The 19645-nt window shown below is 41.2% G+C and overlaps 1 protein-coding gene across 1 annotated transcript in view; it reads left to right on the forward strand.

Moving 5' to 3' along the window:
- The first annotated feature begins 13303 nt into the window (after positions 1 to 13303).
- Positions 13304 to 19645, forward strand: part of clstn2a (calsyntenin 2a) — a 97567-nt gene continuing 91225 nt past the window's right edge. Inside the window, exon 1 of the mRNA XM_030774643.1 lies at positions 13304 to 13502. Coding sequence (XP_030630503.1) covers positions 13304 to 13502 — 199 coding nt within the window. The remainder of the gene's footprint in view (positions 13503 to 19645) is intronic.

The raw sequence follows: 19645 nt of genomic DNA on the forward strand, positions 1-19645 counted from the left end.
GTAGAGAAATCCACACTTATGATAGAGGTGTCATATCTCCTCTGCTCAGAGACTAGAGCAGGGATTTTATTTCTCGCTCAGGTCACTGTGGCACCTGAGTGATTATGTGACGACGCAGTCACTTCACGATTTCTCAGCCTGGATTGTGACCAAAACGCATCCACAATAAATGATCAGTTTTGCCTTAGAATACAAACTATGACTCATGAATCCTGTCTCGCAGATACTGGCTGATCAATAAGTTTTTTAATCTAGAAGAAAAAAATTGAGCTTCTGTAATGGGGTGAGTCAGTAAATCAGTCACACTGTAACTTGAAATATCTAAAAATGCTAAGATGGCTTTCACATGTTAATTCTGTATTGTAGTCGATGAGATCTGAGGAAGATGAATCATTTTTGTTGAAATGTCATCTGGTCTCGGTAGGCTCTATCCATTCCATCCCTCTGCAGTAGTTCGTCATTTATTTTTCCCTGTTTTCTCTCTCTCATTCTCTCTCCCTCTCTCTCTTTCTCTCTGCCAGTCACAAACTCTGACAGTAATTTTTTCTCCACCACTCACATTTTTGAGTTTTTGGTGGACTGTTTTTGTATGAAAGACGCAGAAATCAAGGTACCTTGCTATACCACTGCGCTTAAATCTGATATTTAGCCTTATCTTATACATGCAATGTTATGGACATCCTCAATCTATAATAGCCTTTTGCTTAGATTACTCTGATATCATTGTATCTAAGCTGTTTGCCCTGTATCTAAGCTGTTTATCAGAGATAGTATCTAAACTGTTTATCAGAGATTGCGAAGTATGGATTATCATAAAACATATCGTGCCATACCATACCATTCCATGACGTGGTGTGGTGGTAATGTGTGGTTTCGATTGCAGAGTATGTTTGTGTATATATATATATATATATATATACGCATGCACACAGTGATATGGTACACCTGTGCAAGACGGCACGACTGTTTTATTGAATTTCCAACTGGCTTGTGGAGTCCACTCACATACACAATCACTGAATCATGAATTCTCATAGGCAGCGCCGATACTTCAGTGCACTGAGAATGAGGAGGTCCACGTTCCCACGTCTTCGTGGACTCAATTATGTCAGCTGTCGGAGTCTGCAGCTTTGATTGTGAATATTCATTCATTTCATGGATCTTTCATAGCTTTAGCCTTGAGTCGGTGTCTAAGATTTCTGCACTGGTCTTTGTGTTCTTTTCTTTGTATCAGATAACTTGTATCCCCCCCCCCGACATCTTACCTCCAGGACCGTCTCCGTGTATTGCACCATCTCCGTGGGAAAAGGTGATGCTGCACTTCACAAATGGCACATTGCCACGCTTTTAAGCTGCTAGCGAGTGTCACTTATTACACCAATTATCGGTTTGCTCTGGTTGCACATGCATCATAACTGCCCTCCCCTGCTCATCGCCTCAGCCACAAGGCGCCTTTTAAAAGTAATTGGACAGAAAGTGCACTCTGTCGCATGCTGGTGTCTATCATGGACAAACTGCCCTTGTTAGCGCTCTGACGGCTTTTAAGCTGAGACAACGGATGTCCTCAGAAATGACATTAGGTGTGTGTATGTGTGTGTGCGTATGTGTGTGTGTGTGTGTTTGCTCACGCGTGTTAGTGTTAGCTGAAGTAAAGCCAAAAGACTGAGGTAGAAAATGAGACGTGATGGCTCCCAAATCTCCATCTGTTTACACTGCCTCTTCCCCTGGGCTCGTGTCTATTGATAGACCCCGAACGCCGCTAACAAGGATGATACCTTCCTCCAGCAATGGTAGGCAGCTCCAACTGGACAGAGCCCCAGCGTGCCAGCACCACTCCAAACCAGCAAGGTATGAATGAGTTCTGGGTCCAGTACTCTTGGGTAACTCTCACACCTCATCCTTTCCCACCTCTGTTTGTGTGAAACACAGAAGACTGGATGCTGAGAATATTACGGAGGAAAATCAGTTAATCCTACCCACTGGTTAACCTAGTCCAACCTCCTACTAAATGACTGGTTTCAGATTAGTCAGTAGGCAGCACCGGGGATGGGGGTGTGAGGAGAAGAGGGGTGTGTGTGTGTGTGTGTGTGTGATGGGGGGGTTGTGGGGGAGTGGGTTTACAAAAGAAAGGCGGTAGAACATTTGAACATTATATTCACATTAATTAGTTACCCTTACATAATCAAGCGTACATCGCTTGTGTTGTTTTGTTTTTTTTTCCCCCTCTCATTTATCTAAATCTTAAAACGGGTCTACGTTATTTTCTGACTGACGCTGTCTGTTGTTATAACACATAAAAACAAATGACACATCTGAAACGCTTTTGTTCTTTCTTTTTTTTTTTTTGTTGTGTTTGTTGTTGTTGCTTGGTAGCGCAGACGTGAAGGATATTCTTACCAGTGAGATTTTATTTAATCTCTTTCAAGCACCTTTCCTAAGAAGTACAATGGCACTTGTGCTCTACTGGATCAGAATTTACTACCTTCTATTGCCTCTCCATAAAACGTGTCAACTGATCCGTAATGTACGGCCAGAACCCCCGCAACACCCCCCACCCCCACCCCCTCCTACCCCCTTTGGAGAGAGACAAGTGCTTGGTTGATGTAGTCTGCATTTGAGTTAGACACATTACAAGTCAGCGGTTGGCGTGGTTGTGTTATGAGACCGTACGTCTACTGCTCGCTTTTAACGTGACGACAATCCATTTAAAAGCACAGCACTTAAAGTAAATGCGCAGATCTGTAAAATGGGACTGATTACAGTTTTCCCTTTTTGCTACGGCAGTTGCCTGTAAATAGCCTATATCGTCTGAAGTTTTGAGCTGTTTTCTCTCGTTGCAATATTTGCTCAATTATGTATAGATTTTTGTTGCGGTTTAGCACCGTTGCATTGATTGTCCTTTCGGCTTGAGAATGAAGTCGCATCAGTGGTAATTAGGGATTTTTTTTTTCTTCCTAGTGCTATTAGACTATAAACATTTGTAAAAGTAAACCATGCCCAAGAGCAACTCTCGGCCCGTTTAATGGTTCGTTTGGTGAGTTCTCCCAGGCTAAAAATGAAGTCTTCACACAGGGATGTTTAATACTGCATCATGTGTTTTTTTTTCGGTTTTTTTTTTTTTTTCTCTGTGTCAGAGAAGCTGGTTGCCAGTTTTTACTGTAGTCTTATCAGTTACAGCCCACGCATGTGTCACCCAGAACCCTGCCAACGTCCCAGCACATCCTGGGGGTCTGGAGCGACCTGCTCACTGCTCTGCTCCTCTCGCTTCAGTAGCAACATCAGTGCTTAGCTTCAAAACCCTTTTGATTTTCCAACTGCTTTTTTTTTTTTTTTTTTTTTTTTTCTGTGTATTGTTTCTGTCTTATTGATGTAAAGACAGAGAGAGAGAGAGAGAGGGGGGGGGAGAGAGAGAGAGAAAGAAAAATCATGGGAAGAAAGAAAACCACAATTGGGTTTTGTGGAAGCTGCTCTTTGTTCCTGGGCGCACGGTTTCTCTGGAGCGATTCATCATGATTATCTTGTCGTAGGCAGGTAATGTCACAGGCAGGGCCCGGGCTATTTATGGTGCTGCTGCGGCTGCCGCTGCTGCCCTGGGCTTGGCAGCATCCATTCCTCTCCAGGCAAGGCGCGCATTCTACATGGCGACAGCTCCGGGGTAGGAGGAGAGGAGAGGAGAGGAGAGGAGAGGGAGGAAGCAGGGACTTGTATGGGCCTGCAAAAGTGCGACAAAGAGAGCCCGAAGGTGACAGGCGCAGGTAAATGACCTCATGATGCAAACAATGTCCCTGAAAACAAGCCCTGCCAATGCGATAGGCTGCCCGGGGGGAAAAAGGGAGACCCGTTGGGGACAAACTGTGCCAGAGCATGTTCTGTCACTGACATGGAATGGGTTTGAGTCTCTCTGTGTGTGTGTGTGTGTGTGTGTGTGTGTGTATGTGTGTGTGTGTATGAGTGAAACAGAGAGATGGAGAGAGAGGGTAAGAGACAGAGTCTTTTTTCTCCATATTGACCTGCACGTGACTGTTTTATAAATGTGTTTCTATCAGTAATTCATGTACTTCAAAATGCATTAAAGTGATTTATTTTTTGTCTTTTCTCATGTCTACTCATTAGTTTTATTCTGTAGCATGTTTTGTGTGCGCATTTCTATGTATGTGTGAGTGTATGTACGTGTGTGTGTGTGTGTGTGTGTGTGTGTGTTTTGTGCATTTGTATGTGTGTATGTATCTGAGCTCCTCCCACCACCTAAAGTCAGTAAGGCAGAACAGAGTGAAACATGGATGAAAATTTGATGAGGACCTCAATGGTCACCATGTTAGGTTCACCTACTAAATCCAGCCTCATTCTGAATATTGCATATAGGGTCTCCTTAAAAGCCCATATCTAGCTAGTTATTAGGACCGAAGGAACAGAAGGTAGAAAGCCGGGCCAGGAATGCTACATTAAGCTGTATGCATGTTTGATATCTGTGTGTGTCTGTGTGTGTGTGTGTGAGTGAGGGAGAGGGAGAGAGAGAGACTCCAAGATTGTTTTTTTTTAAGCATGAATCTGTGTGTATTGTGCATGAGTCTACGTTAATATACTTCTTTCCATCTGTCCCTGTCCTCTCTCATTTTTTTTTTTCTTTTTTTTCAGTCAGTTTGTGGGACTTTATTACCCTCAATGATTTGTAGTTTTTAGATAATGTAATTTCAATTTGTAGACTGTCTGCGTAAGAGTCTGTTTGGCTTCCTGTGGGACGCCTATATCAGGAACATTGTCCTGTAGATATGAATAGCCTAAAGAACATGTAGTCTTCTCTTTGATTCAATCTCAGATAGTTTAACATATGACCACTTAAAGTCTCCATCTACCATAAATCTCACCTGGCCTTTAACCCTGACAGTGAAGAGAGATTAATTAATATTAATATTTATAGCACAGTAACTTTTTTTTTCCCCTCTTCCTGCTAGATTTCTAATCTCCTCTGTAGTGCCACTGCATCTGCAGAAGAAAGGGAGCGGTGGAAGAAAAAGAGGAGAAGATAGAGTTTATCTCTCACTGTCAGGAAAGGTGCTTAGCAAACAGAGCATGTGCATCATTATGGTATGGTTTGTTTCCCCCCCCCCCCTGTCTTTTTCTTCTTCTTTTTTTTTTTATTTTTTTTTTAACCGGATTCCAATCTGTTCTGGCACCTTGCTACACAGGAGTGGTCTTAATGTGTGAACGTGTTTATCTCCTCTTAACCCCCTCCTCTAAAAACCATTTGTCCTGCGCTTTTCAGGCGTTCCCTTGACCTTGGTACGCCGGGCCATTAATTATCTGGTCCGTGCTGCAATCAGCATCCGTATCAGTGCATAGACAAAGGACACACGAGAGATAAACACAGCCGTGTGGGTCCTCTCTAGAGCTGGGTCAAATACCTATTTAAATATCTAAAGTACCCTTATTGTACTAAGGCTTTACTTTAGAGTAAGCAAAGTCATCTATAACATCTTCAGCTTTGCTTCCAAATAACTGGGAACCATTCCATCTCACTTTACAGGCTTGCATTATGTTACCAACATTTTGTGGACTGTGAGACACATAGAATATAAGGGGTCTTTTTTTTTACGCAGGGTTTCTGTGGAACTAGTTGAATGTGGCATGATGCAGTGACCTTGAGAGAGTCATGTTTTCACGCAGAAGACAAAAGAAACGGGCATTGTGTGTTGTCATGAACTGGCATAAGCTTTTGTCACAGTGTTATGTCAGCGTTATCATGTAGAGATGTAATAAGCTGTTACAGACCTTGAAGTCTGATGCAATCATTTTCTTCTTTTCATATAAGACACTTTTAAAACATGTCTCAACGGCACAGATGCCAGGGGCAGGATTTCTCTTTTTCTCTCCGCATAGTTCGGTTTCTTGAATACATTTCGTTAGGATGACGGAGACTTGTAAATTTGTATTTGATCAAACCTCGCAGTAAAGCGGAGTTTCAAATGAAAATGTAAACGTTTCTCTGTCACTCAATTTCTATTGAAAATGCCGCCTCGGAGGGAATGGGCTGGAGGCAAGTGTTCCTTTAGGACAACAGATGAAACCAGCTTACATTTTTTTTCTCTGTTCCATTCAAATTTTCTCATCTTCTCATTCCATATCTCTCTTTTCTAGTTCTTATTTTTCTGTCTTCATTAACAAAATGTCTGTACTAACACAAATAATAAGACTGCATCACTCAAGCATGACAAAATTAAGCAGCTTGCATTTAAGAGTTTACTTGTAAGTTTGCCTGTATTGGTATATTTTCATGAAAGCGGGTTAAGGTTTCGTATGAATTGCAGAGAGCGTGTTTTATTTCAAAGCACATACAAGCTGACATGTATTTCATTGAAATGTGGTAATAGCCAATTTGTTGTGCGTGAGCTTCTAAAAGCTTGTTTGAAATTGGGGGGTGATTATTGTGATAGCCATCATTTTCCCAACAATACTCAATCAGTGCATTTGTGTGACAGAGCCATTAATGGAAACCTGTTTACTTTAATGTTGAGGTGAGGGCAGGGAACAGCTCTCAGATAAATAGCTTGGTATCAGTCTCTTTCTGTCCTCCATCCATCCTCTCTCTCTCCCTCTCTCCCTCTTTCTCTCTCTCCCTCTCTCTCTCTCTCTCTCTCTCTCTCTTTTTCTTTAGAAGCATTGTCCCTTGGAGCAGTATGTGGGCAGGCACTTAGTAGGAAGCTGACAGTGGCTTATTTGAGAGCGAATGCTACTTGCTAATGTTTTGCCCCCCCTTGGTGCTTATAGACATATTACAGTTTCCAACCTCTCAATTAAATAGACATTTATAGGAATCCAGACAAAGGAAAGTGCACTCAGCTCATCAGTGTGACTGCAAAGTATCTTCATCCTCATTTCCACTATTTGAGGACCAGGTAAGTCAGAGAGGTGAAGAAGAAAGAAAGTGGACAGAAAACCAACGGCGGCAAACTGTCTTGACACAAAGCATGCAATTCTGTGTGTTTATCAGTTTATAGTGGCAATGTTTATTTATTTATTTATTTTCCATACCAGGATTGTATGTGGAGAAAGATAAGACAAAGGCCCAGGCGGTTATATTCAGAGCTGGGAGGATGTTATAGTTTAATTTTATTTTTCCATTTGCTCCAGTCCCTGGAGCGCGAGGGGCTGGGCTTCAAAGCCATCGTTCCCTCTGTCTCTGCAGTAACTCTGTGTCCCTCTACGTGACCCCAAGGAGAACTGCTCTTACATTAACTCCACAAACACACGCAGGGATGACCGCCAGCCCCAACTCAGAAATTGAATTTTTTTTTTTTTTATCGCTTTAGAGAAATACGAGAGTGAAATAACCAAATAGGCCATGGTTCCAGTCCACTGTGTGAGGCAGTGCGGGTCCTTAAGGCGAAAGCAAATTTGCTTTAAATGAATCTTCTCTTATACACACCCGGATCAGACTGAATCAGAGGCCGGATTCGAAAAAATGCTTTTCCACCTGGGTGATCTAATCTCAGACAGTTTTATTATGTTTTAACATTAAACCACATAATGATGTTCCTTTTTTTAGCTAAATGTTTGCTAGAAGGTCTATTGTAAGAGTTCCCTCTGGGTGGTTCATGGATGTGAAACATATAACGGTTGGACAGGGATGTTTTTAACTCAACATCTAATGTTCTCAGTTTAAACTGCATTTAGATTCGTTCATGGTTCACATCAGTGCAGAAAGGTTCAGCCGAGGTTGATCTGACAAGTTAATGATTCAGTAAAGGTTGATTCGACTCATGTTGCCCGAAGGCTTCTTTTGTCAAAATCCATCAGCTGCTGGCTGTCATTACCTTAAATGACAGTACAAACAGTCTCGAGTCAGGAATTACAGTCTCAGTCTACGTTTACTGTTAGTCAGTTGTCTTTCAAAACTTGCTTCTCTAGTAGAGGAGCGAGCGTCTGACAGGAGCAGCTGTGTTTAATTGAGGCAGAGTTGTGGGGAGGACGTGGCTGTACTGAAGCCATCAAGGTCGTGTCAGTGTGCCGGAGGTGTACAGCTAGAGGGCTGACGGTTGACATGAGGCCCTGTCCTGAATGCCAGGTGACGGCGTGTCACCGTGTCAGAAATGCAGAGAGGCCCCTCGAAAAAGTGCCTTCAGGGCACGCAGTAGCCCTGTCAGCCTGACGCTCTGACGTGCTGTAGAGACGTCGGGTGATTAAAGTGTCAGTGTTGCTGACAGTGAGGCAGTCGACTAGCAACACAAGAAGGGGGGGGGGGGTGCGTAGCTCAAATTCTTACTCCTTCACCCCAGTCACCTCAGTATCCACACACACACACACACACACACACACACACACACACACACACACACACACACACTCCAGCTTTCTGGGCAAACTGGGACAAACCCACGCACGCCCTTCATAGACATTCTGTCTTTTCTACTTCTCTTGTGAATCACAGTCCAGGAAACGTTTGTTGTCCCAAGAGCAGTTGGTTCTGTTATGGCCGGATGGGTCAGCCTAGTCATTGAGCCGGACTGCCAAGCAGGTCATTACTAGTAGAGCTCTGGGTTATTCTGTGACCTCATTAGGAAAAAAAAGAACTGACTGGCCTTGGTGAAGCTAATTTATGGGTTTAGAGAACATTACAGAAAATGTTTCCTTGTATTTTACAGCAGTGTGTGAGCAGTTTTTACATACATGTTAGATGATGACAGGCTTCTATAATAGTGTTGGTTCCATTTTTTAAATGAAATTCCATAATACATGCAGAGCATAGCCAGTCAAATACTATTAGGAACGTACATAAATATTTTATACGCATCATATTGAGCTCTGCTTTGGGGAGTCGTCCCTGAATGTCTATTCAAATGTAGATTGCCTTTGTTTTCCTGAAGAAGCTGCCTATCCTGTTTATCAAAACCTCATTTAGAATACATCACACACAATGAGAGGGAGAGAGACAACAACAACGTAATGTTGGTCTTTTTCAAACAATCTCTGTTGGAGTTTTTGTTAGTTTTTGATTTGTGGCATTTTCCTGACCATTGGTATGCATCAACATGGCCTTTCCACCGTGACAGATGTGTCATGGTGTCTTGTTGTTCTGTTCTGTTATTGTTGTCCTCTTTTGAAGTTTACTGATGTATCATGTGGTCAAGTGAGAATATGAAATATCAAATCCCTCCGAAATATGGAAGAAATTGACACTAAGCTCCCAGAAATCCTTTTGAGAATGATTCTATTTGGTGACAAGATTGAGTCTTTGAAATTCTACCACAAACCAAACACCCTTATTTCAGCACATTCTACAGTGCTATATTTCTCACTGTTGAATGCTGAACTGGGACATTGGCCTTTTCCAGTATAGGGCTGGTGGAGTGACCTCTGCCACCCTATACCCTCAGGCCATGAAATCTGCTCCAGATGTGAATAACCAGTTATGATTGAGGAAGTATGAGGGATGAAGCATGCAGTAATTAAATTTAGCCATTATGTCCTTCACAGGGCTTTCAATTTGGATTTTTACTTATTGATGTATGGAGGATGTACAGAGAGAGGTTTGAAGAGGGTTCAATTTAAAAATATAATAATAATTATACAATAATTCTTATCAGTGATAGACTACAAATACCTCTATTGCTGTAGGTAGGTTTGGGTGAGACTTGATGAACTCTCTTCATCACAGTGAACTTATACAGCGAGAAATACCATGCTCGGTTGGTTTAGTCTGGGTTTTAAATTTTATTTGGATGTTGTGTGCATGTTTGTGTGTGTGTGTGTGTGTGTGTGTGTGTGTGTACACAGAATCCACAGTGTACAAAGAAACTGAAGACTGTCTGCCTGGGGAGGCAATCCCCTCTGGAACGTGCCTATACCTGCAATACACTGCAATCCCCTTCTACATCAGCAGGGCTTCTGACTCATCCATCAACATGCGTGTTTCAGAGTGTTATTTCATTTTCTCAGAAATGGAGAGCTGAAATCCATCTTTTGACAGACCGAATGGCTTTTAATTTGATTTCCTCATTGTGGATTAGGTTAGTGAAACCAAGCAGTGCCGGGGAAAAAATAAACGCGGCGGACCATGCAGTGAGGAGAAAGTCGTCAGATTAACATGACATTTTCTAGATTTCCTTTCAAGTCATCCTTTTTAATGCTGTAGCATGTTTTTTTTCCCCACCTCACTTAGTAAATTGTTTTCCCATTATCCTGTCAGAGAAAGATCATCATTGATGTAATCCCATTAAAGACCAGTCATATCTCTTCTCATTGACTGTTTGTTTTGAAGATGTTGGGGGGGGGGGGGGGGAAGGTGTGCTTCTGTCACGTTGAATCACAGTTGCTTACAACTCTTTGTAATTCAGTTTTGGCATGACAGATTCATTTTACTTTGCATGAATGTCGTGTGTGAACTATTTTTGGACTGCTTAGAAGCCATTTGTTTTATGTCCAGCAAAACATTACTCATCAACGTATCATTTGTGAGTTGACAAGTGATTAATACATTTTTGAACATATTCATGTTTTTTTCGATTGGTTTGTTTCACAGTTTTTTATTCTTCCTTGAGAAATTCAACATCCGTGTACCTCCATTCAGATTTGCTAGTTTGAAGGCCACAGACTGCAGAAAAGGCTCATGGGCCAATAGGCGATTAATCATTGAGAGATGTATGGAAACAGTGAGCACAGTCTGCCCTTTGCGACTATAATTTTATGAGTAGGACTCACGGTGGATTAATTGGACATAATGAGGTCTGCGTTAACGAGTGTTAATTTGGCATCTTGGCTTTTGGAGTTTAATGCGTTATTGTGGACTGTGTTTTCTTACCAAAACCTCTTCATTCGTCTGCACTGATAGTAAACATGTACCTTGTGCACATGGCTAATGTCGAAAATGTCATCCTTGTTTAACACAATTGCTTTCTCAAAGCCAAAAAAACAACAACAACAAAAAATCAGCGGCCAACCGGGAAACACTAACAAGATTACAGAGAGGAGAGCCCATGTATCATTTCTGTGAATCTTACTGAAGAAGAATAAATAAATATAGAAAAAATAAAACCCAAGCAACAAAAAAGGAAGTGGCCCTCTGTATGAATAAATTATTTCTGGCTGCCAAAAGAAGAAGGCAACGTTTACAATGATAATGTAATTACTTGTCTTGAGATATAGTTTTAGCTTCTCTGCAGCTGGATTGTGGCAAGATTAGCTCTTTTATGCTCTATCTATCTGTCTATCTGTCTGTCTGTCTTTCTTTCTTTCTTTCTACAGCAGAGAAACATCTTTCTCCTCTGAAGGAATAGTAATTATGTTAGCTTGGCAGATGGAGTTAGAGTGCTCATAACAGATTCATATTTCTCCATATCTCAAAAAGCAATGCAGACTGACCTCTACATTTTCAGTTTTATTTGCTGTTATGCCATATTTTCTTCAGACTTTGAGATAAACAGCTGCCTACAGAGCATCAGATTAGACAATTATATGCCCCTGCCCAATCTTTCAGTGCCAGAGGAGGTATGTTTCTCTCAGTAATTTGCGGAGGCCAAATGGCATGAAAAGGTGGTAATTTTCTCCTGTAGAGTGGATCATTTCTCCTCTAGTACAGATGCATATCTTTTCAAGTGGACTTGAATGTCCATGAATATCAAAAAGCCCTCTTTGGCCTAGAGTGGCATTGCATATTTATAGCAGTGGGGCCTCTCTGATCGACCTTGGGGAAAAACAATCAAACATGCAGAGTCAACGCCGCTCGTGCCTCCAGGCCTCTGAATACTCTTCCATTCGTTCTGAAGAATGAAGATTATACTCTTCATCAGCGGCTGCACCTGTTCAAGGCATGAACTTATTCCAGAGAAAATCATTGTCATAGTACTGTTATCTTCGATATAACTCGTCTGGATTTCTTAAAGCTTTTCCTTGCGTAGAAATACAGAACTTTCTTTCTTTTTTGTTTTTAAGTATCTTGTTAAGTGTTTCTTAATCCCATTAACTCTAAAAGCTGACCAGTTTCCCTGAGGAGATGCTCTCGGTCGGAGACCAACGTCTTCTTGTGTTATCAACCTCAAAGATTCACCTCATGAAAGCAGCCAGTAAACCACCCAGGGGCTCACAGAATTTTTTTTTTTTTTTCATTTTCCAAAAAAAAAAAAAAAAATAGCGATTACAGCATGATTACATGTATTCGCCTAGAAGCTGCTCCTGTCCGGGTGACGTGCATTCAGTTTATCTGTAAGGAAAATGCAGGTTCCAGATGGCAGAGTATTCCAGTGGGAAGTGGCTGTAACAATAAGTATGTAAGATACTGTAAGTTCAGATGCTGGAAATTCAAACAAGTATGTACCACACTGCAGTAAAGCAAAAGCGTTAAGTGAAAAGACTCTGGAGTTATGGCCTTGATGAAATGGAAATGCTACGTGTGACACTATAAAAGAAAGTATAGCATAGCAAACACATAAGCACAGGCAGAGCATTGCTTGGCTGATGCATAGCTGACAATGGAGTGTGTTACCTTTGTTGTTCTAGTTAAAGTATTAGTCTAAATACAATCCTTTAAAGTATATTGAAGAGCATGTGAGGACTGGGCTACTCTGAATGATCTTGCGTGTTCAGTGTGGGTCTGGGACTTAAGGGCGATAGGACTTAGTGTTGAATGCTTTGGTTGCATGAAGGAAGGGAAACAACCAATTACCCTGAATTTGTACATTTGTCTGGCCAATGGTTGGTACTACTGGACCATGGTGTGGAGATGCAGTGGAGCAGTGAAGACTTGGGCATATCACACACTTGTCATGTTGCTGCATTTTTAGTGTGTCGCCATTGTTTGTTGGTTCACGATGTGAAAGGCTAAAGAAACGTCTAGAATAATCTAGGTTGGAGATAAAAAGGCTTCTCTCTTTGTGTGAAGAGCTTCCTTTAAAGCAAGAGGTGTCTGTAGAGTAACTAGTCTTGTAACCTTGTGTGACATCAACAAGGTCATTCTGAGCTGAGAAGACAGCTGGCCAAGTTGTGTTCATTCAAGTGTTTTTGATAGTGATGAATGCAGGAGTACGAAATGACAGGATGAATACCACTCCTTAATTTTTTTCTTACACTCACGGGATCCAGGCTCAACTTTTTGAGGAGAAATTTAACACAAAGCCTCTTGATTGAGGATGGTACCAGTCTACTGGTCAGGACGGAATTGATCAAGCAGCTGGGAACAGGAGGATAGCACTGGAAAATGAGCAGTAAGCCAAGAAGGGGATGAACACCTGTGCTTGAAAAAAAGGGCTCAGAATGATTATGGCTTGGTGTGGGGGCAGGAATCATCCGAGACAGATAGCTGAAGGAGTTATCAATGTCGGACACCTTTACAACTGTTCGTCAGGTCGTCTGCATTGAGAAATGGTCATGGAGCAAATGGAGAGGAGAAGGTGGAGAGCAGTTTACAGGGGTTGGAGACATATGTGTCAGTTATAAATTGGAGGAAAGTCACCTTGATTACTTAGACCGCAGAGGAGCGGGCGCTGAGAAGAGGGCAGTCCTGAACCTGTTCGGTAGGTGCGTTTGGATTTCCTCCATCTCCTCTCTCTTGCCCTTTGGTTTGGACAAAGCATATCCATCAACCAATGAGTGAGGGATGTTGGGCAGACTGGTTTGGAGACAAAAGAACAGTGATTTTAGAAGCTTTGAGATAGAAGAATAAACCAATTGGCAGTGACATTTAGCATACGTGAGCATGTATGAATTACTAGGCATCTCTTAACTGATACTTCTCCACTACAGACTCTTGCCCTGAATTAATCCTGCTAATACTGTTTGAAGAATTAAAAAATGAAAAACAGAGGGCTGCAGGAGAGAATGGAATGAATGCACAGCGTCTTCTCAGTTTTGTATTTGTTGTGCTACAACAGCTCTTGGCAGATAAAACATGTTAGGCTTAGAGAAGAGACATGACATCAGTTGGCTGATACATTTTTGTTTTTACATTTGAATTTTTATTTTATTTTTTTTCGGCTATTAAGCTTTTTCAGATGTTATTGCCAAGTGCTAAACTGTCTCTGAGAACTTGCTTGGGGAAAAAAAAAGAGTTTCACCAGAGCCAATGCAGAGAAATTATAGTGGTTTAAGGCATTACTTTAGTTACACAGGAAATAAATACTTTGGGGGGGTATTTGGTTTCCTTTTCCAGTCCCAGCCAATACATAGTCATTTTGTGATCTTATCTCTGTCCCAAACTCTCACAACCTAGAAACACTGGCATACTCCTGAAAGGCCGGCTGCAGAATCAGTCCAGCAATAACTGATTAGGCTGTGTTCACTCTGTCTGGCTCCAGTGCCAGGAATAGCACAGTTAGCACAGAATACTGCTTGCTTTACCTTCCCTCAGGTATGCTCCCTGAGGATGGCATTAACCTCCACTTCTTCATGTTCATTAGATTCACGCTGCAGTTCAGGAGAAAACAGATTTTAGCGCTGAGCTCAGTGTCTGCCTTACCCTCTGTTTCCAGTGCCTACTGATGGATCTGCTTATGTCATTCAATATTAGCTTTGGTTATGTACGCGAAGCAGCATAATAGCTCCTGTTTTTCAAAGAATTAGATATTACTGTGTTACTCTAAGATAGAATGTTGTAATTCTGGACATAAATCAATCCATTGACCAGTTAGACATCAAGGAGGATAAATTCGTTTCAGCTCTGAGCTGTAAGATCCTAATCCATGCAGGCTTATTGTCATAATGCGTCTGCAAATCTGATCTCATCTGAGCTCATAACGCTCTATCCTCATAAATGCCATACATGCTTTCTTTTAGATCCCATTTCTGAATATCAAATCGTATGGAAACAAACAGAAAAGTTTTAGTTGAGATGATTTAAATGTATGGAATAGAACATTGGTGGGATAACCTAAACGTTTTTCTGTTTTTTGGTCTTTTCACTCTATTCGTTGCGTTTCTTTCCTCTCCTCGATACACTGACTTTTATCTCTGCAAGCATTTCTATGGTGCTCCAACATCCTCTCTGATACAAGTCTTCCATATGTATGGATTAGTCAGACCCGTCAACTGGCAGATAAATGTTCTTTTCCATCGGCAAAGGGCACTGTCAGATCTCTGCATATTTGAAAACAGGTGGAATTTATTGAACTGTGGACTTCCTCCATCGAAGCGTGCGTATGCTAAGTCCGTCATATCTTAAAGCGCATATTTATCTCTGACCCGATCATTTGTTAAATATTGTCCTGACATTAGCTGCGCGGTTTCTCGACAGGCCTGACCATGCGTCGGCTGTAGCGTCGTGGTGATAAGGGAATGTTTAATGCAGAAGTGAGAGCCTCGGAGAGATCACACCTGTCAAGCGTCTCTATCTCTTCTTATGTGCGTTTACGTGCCCACCGTGTTTGGAATACAAATAAAGAGGCATGGGAAAATAAAGCATGCGTATGCAGTCTGGACTGATGAATTGGTGACACACAGCACATTAGAGGCATTACTAAAAATACATATGTGCTGTACGTGATGATGAAATGCTCTACAAAATGACTGTACAAAATGACTGTAGATGAGGAGCTTTAGAAGCCCATAGCGTCACTTAATCATTTAGCGGATATTTTAAGATTATGTGCAGATCATGCTTTGCATTATTCATTCATATATGCATGTTTCTCTTTTTCACTGGTGCTTTAGTGAATGTTGTGTTATCTGTATATATGTGTTTATGTGTGCTTGTGGGTGTGTTTGTATGTCTTTATATTTACTACTAAAGTTTAAGTCATTGTCAGAGAATGTCTCTCTCTCTCTCTCTCTCTCTCTCTCTTCCTGAAAAACTGTGTGCATTCATGAAAAAAGGTCCTCTGAGAAGTCAAAAAATAGTGGCCTCTTCACTAAAGTAACAAATGAATAAAAGAGACCAAATGCAGAAACCAGAGCAGCCTGAAGGCAGTGATGTATGTGAACGAGAAATGGCTTTTTAAAGATGGAGTCGCACAACATTAGCCTTTATTAGATATCACAGAGTCATCTATTCCCCTGGTACTGGACAGTCTCTGCTCTCGCTGACAACCCAAGCAGGGTGGATGAAGGGAGACAGAGAGAGAGAGAGAGAGAGAGCAAGAGAGAGAGAGAGAAAGAGAGAGAGAGAGAAAGAGAGAGAGAGACACAGAGAGTAGAGTGGGGGAGGATTTTGTTTGAATTCCTTTTTCACCAGCTTCTCTGCAGGCCTGATGTGCCCTATGCAGCTGGCATTCTGTGGCACATATATAGGAACCTTCCCGGCGGATTCCTTTCTTTTATTGAGTGGCAACGGTACAGACTGCATTGTCAACACTGCAGCCCAGCTCAGTGAGATCTGTCTGGCAAGGAACGATTTGAGTAACTGGTGTCAAGTCATTATGTGTTCCAGGAATGTTCAACGAGTTCTGTCTGTTTGCATGTTAATGATCTGAGGATCGGAGTTTGGGCAAAATGTTTTTAGATAGCATTCCCTTGACTGTATGTGGGATGGAGATGTGGAGATGATGAATGAATAATCTGATTCTCTGATTTAACATGTCAGTGAGTGTGAATAGGTGTGCATTTTGCTGCATATGTATACTTTATGAATGGAATATTATGAGCTTAACAAAACGGCTTTGATTTGTTTTAATACTGTAGTATTACCACCTTGATGTTCTCTCGTCTACACAAATACCATTATCGAAATGTGGCTAAACATCCTTGAAGTCAAGATTGCCTGTATGGATGATTACATTAAAGATTGTTTTGAAATGTGTGCATAGATGAATGGGTTGAAATTACTTGTTATAATGACCAATTTCAAAGATTCGTTTCTTGGCACAATCAGCTCCTTTGTTTGGAGAGTGAGAGATTCTTGTTTTCTGTATTGTACAAAAGAAACCAAGAGGTGATGCAATTAACATGATTCGAGAGAGGTACCATTTCCCCGTTAACAAACGAAACTAGATGCCAGGCCGTCTCAAGGGCATTGTTCATGAAACGAAGAGCATTTATTTTCTTTAAAGCCATAAAACATTTCCACCAATGAACGTGTCCAGATTCCATGGTGTGCGCCTTGCTCATGTGAAAGCATACAATGTAGAGAAGTGCATAGCTTTGTGTGTTGCCATGGCTTTCATTCTCTCTCAAGAATGCCTTGTCTCCAAAGTCACACAGTAAAGCTTTCTACCAGAGCACTTTTTTCACAGCGGCATAATAGTACGTGGAGGCCAAACTAGGAGAAGCCGCTGGAAGGAGCTAGCAAACAATAGCGAAAAAAAAAAAGGTTGTGATCCATGGGAAGAGGCAGCCAGTGTGGAAATCAGGAATATTTTAACCAAAAGTACCACGAATGCTTGGGGTGAACAGGAAGACTTAAATCAAAAGCGAGAGGATTAAATTATGAAAGCTTCTAATATTTTTGTAGTTACCTTCTCACACACCAGTATGAGATTTCCAACTGAAAAGAAATGATGTTCCCTTCAAGCCACTGGTGCAGATTGAAAATGAAACGGGTTTTTTTTTTCTTTTTTTTTTCTAATGCCCTAGGATCGAGACGTTCTCTGATCTTTGTTCTTTTAAGTTGGCCTTCCATTAGAAAGTGCTCACCAACTGTATGTACCCGTAAACAGGTTGAATTTCTCTTTGTTTAAATGTTAATTTACATGAAATCCTGGATTACCACTGATGCATACAAATAGGATTAATTTTTTTCTTTCTTTAGAAGTAGAAGTACCGGCAGAGTTTTTAATGCCTTTAGGTGGTGTAATGCGTCTAAGGAATTAACTTCCACACCCAAATCATATTGTGCTCATTTTTGTTTAGGGAAAAAAAATGAAAAGAAAGAGAAAGAAAGAAAGAAAGAAAGAAAGAATGAAAGAAAGAAAGAAAGAAGAAAAAAAAAAGAAAGAAAGAAAGCCATACCCTCTTTGCTCTGTACAGTCATGGTTCAAGAACCCTCTTAAACATTTCCCGTATTTCTCTTCTTTGAGTTATAGCTTGTCTTTTGGTGTACACTTCAGAGAGATGAGTGAGCTAATTCAACCCTAAGAAGAAATGAGTAGCACTTCATTTTGAAAGCCAAGATCATGGGGCTGCATTTGTAGCAGAACGACCTGTCCTCCGGCATTTTAGCCCATCAGAGAAGACCATTCTTTATGATTTTTAATGAAATCTCCCCTTTTCCCTGCACCTACCTTTTTTTTTATTGCATTACTGCTCATATCAATCTTTTATTCAGCTTCTGAGCTGACTGAGTTGCCATTTTCCACCTTTTTTTAATATCTGCAATTATTTCAGCGTTAGAGAAAGCGCTACACTGTGCTATCTAAACAAACCATCCGTCTTCTTATCTATTGTCTTCGCTCTCTCTGAAAAAAAAAGGAAGAAGGGTCCCGGAAAGGATCTCTGTTAGTCTCCAGTAGGTGGATGGGTGGATGGATGGACAAGTGAATGGGAACTGTATCCTTTGTTTGGATGAGTCATCATCTAAGTGTTGCAGCTCAGTTCATCTGCCTCCTGCCGAGAACAACTTCAGTGAGAGAGCATGAGCTGACTCCGGAAGTTTCTGTATTGGCACACGAGGCATTCAAGCTTTGATTCAGGATCAGCAGGTTCACCATAAAAGAAAGAAAGAAAGAAAAAAGATACACATACTGTTATAGAACAATTTTCTCTCTGGCTTGGTGTTGTGCACAAATTGCTACTTGACAAGACTTGAGGAACGCGATCAATGATTTTTTCTATAGTGTAATCCACAGTGTTATCAGCTAAATAAATACCTGATAAAATAGTAGATGATGCTGTTGCAATGCTGGGGTGATGTGAAGAAAGACAGGGTTTGCCACTCTCAGCCTGTTCATCAATTATCCATGTGATATTTTCCACCAGTCTTCCATCTAAGTATCTTCTCTTGGTTCTGTCCAGCACCAGCCAGGTGAGAAGCCTTGACAAGCATTAGTGCCATTCATAGTAATATCAAGTATGCCCGTTAAACTGGTTTTCTGTACTAGCCAGCCATCCACACATTAGTTTTTACTATGGTTGTAGTGGTAAAAGAAACAATGCTCTGTCGCTTCAGAGAGAGAGAGAGAGAGAGAAGAGAGAGAAGAGAAAGGTACCTTGTAGATCCACGAGTGCAAGTCAGTAAATAAACAAATAAACAGTTGTGACAGGTGAAAGTCCTGTCTGTCATATATTGAAAGTTTCTACAGTATGCTTAATGACACATTTACAAACATATCATGTGAAATGCATGTATGAAAAGGTAAAAAAAAAATTGACTCGTGATAAAGACTAGACCTCCTCTGCAACCTCAGATTCTTTGGTATGTGTCTGTCAGACCACACATTTTTCTTGGCAATATGACCATCATTACTCCGAGACTCACTCCTCATCATCTGTTTCCATTCAGATCAGTGCCGGTCGCTACAGATGGCAATAACACATGGTAAAACGGGCCACAGAGACGAAGGGTTAGCACCAGCAAACGATTACTCAGACAACATGGCAATGCTCTCTACAGTTCCTTTCTCATCTTTCTTTCTTTCTTTCTTTCTTTCTTTCTTTTTTCTTTCTTTCTTTCTTTCTTTCTTCCTCTCTTTCTTTCTCATCTTTCTTTCTTTCTTTCTCTTTCTTCTCTTCTCTGTGCAGTCGCTCTCTCATCCCGGAGCCTCATAAACGGTGCTCGTAAATAAAACTGGGA

This window comes from Chanos chanos, chromosome 5 (assembly GCF_902362185.1).
Source record: "Chanos chanos chromosome 5, fChaCha1.1, whole genome shotgun sequence".
NCBI classification, from domain to species: domain Eukaryota; kingdom Metazoa; phylum Chordata; class Actinopteri; order Gonorynchiformes; family Chanidae; genus Chanos; species Chanos chanos.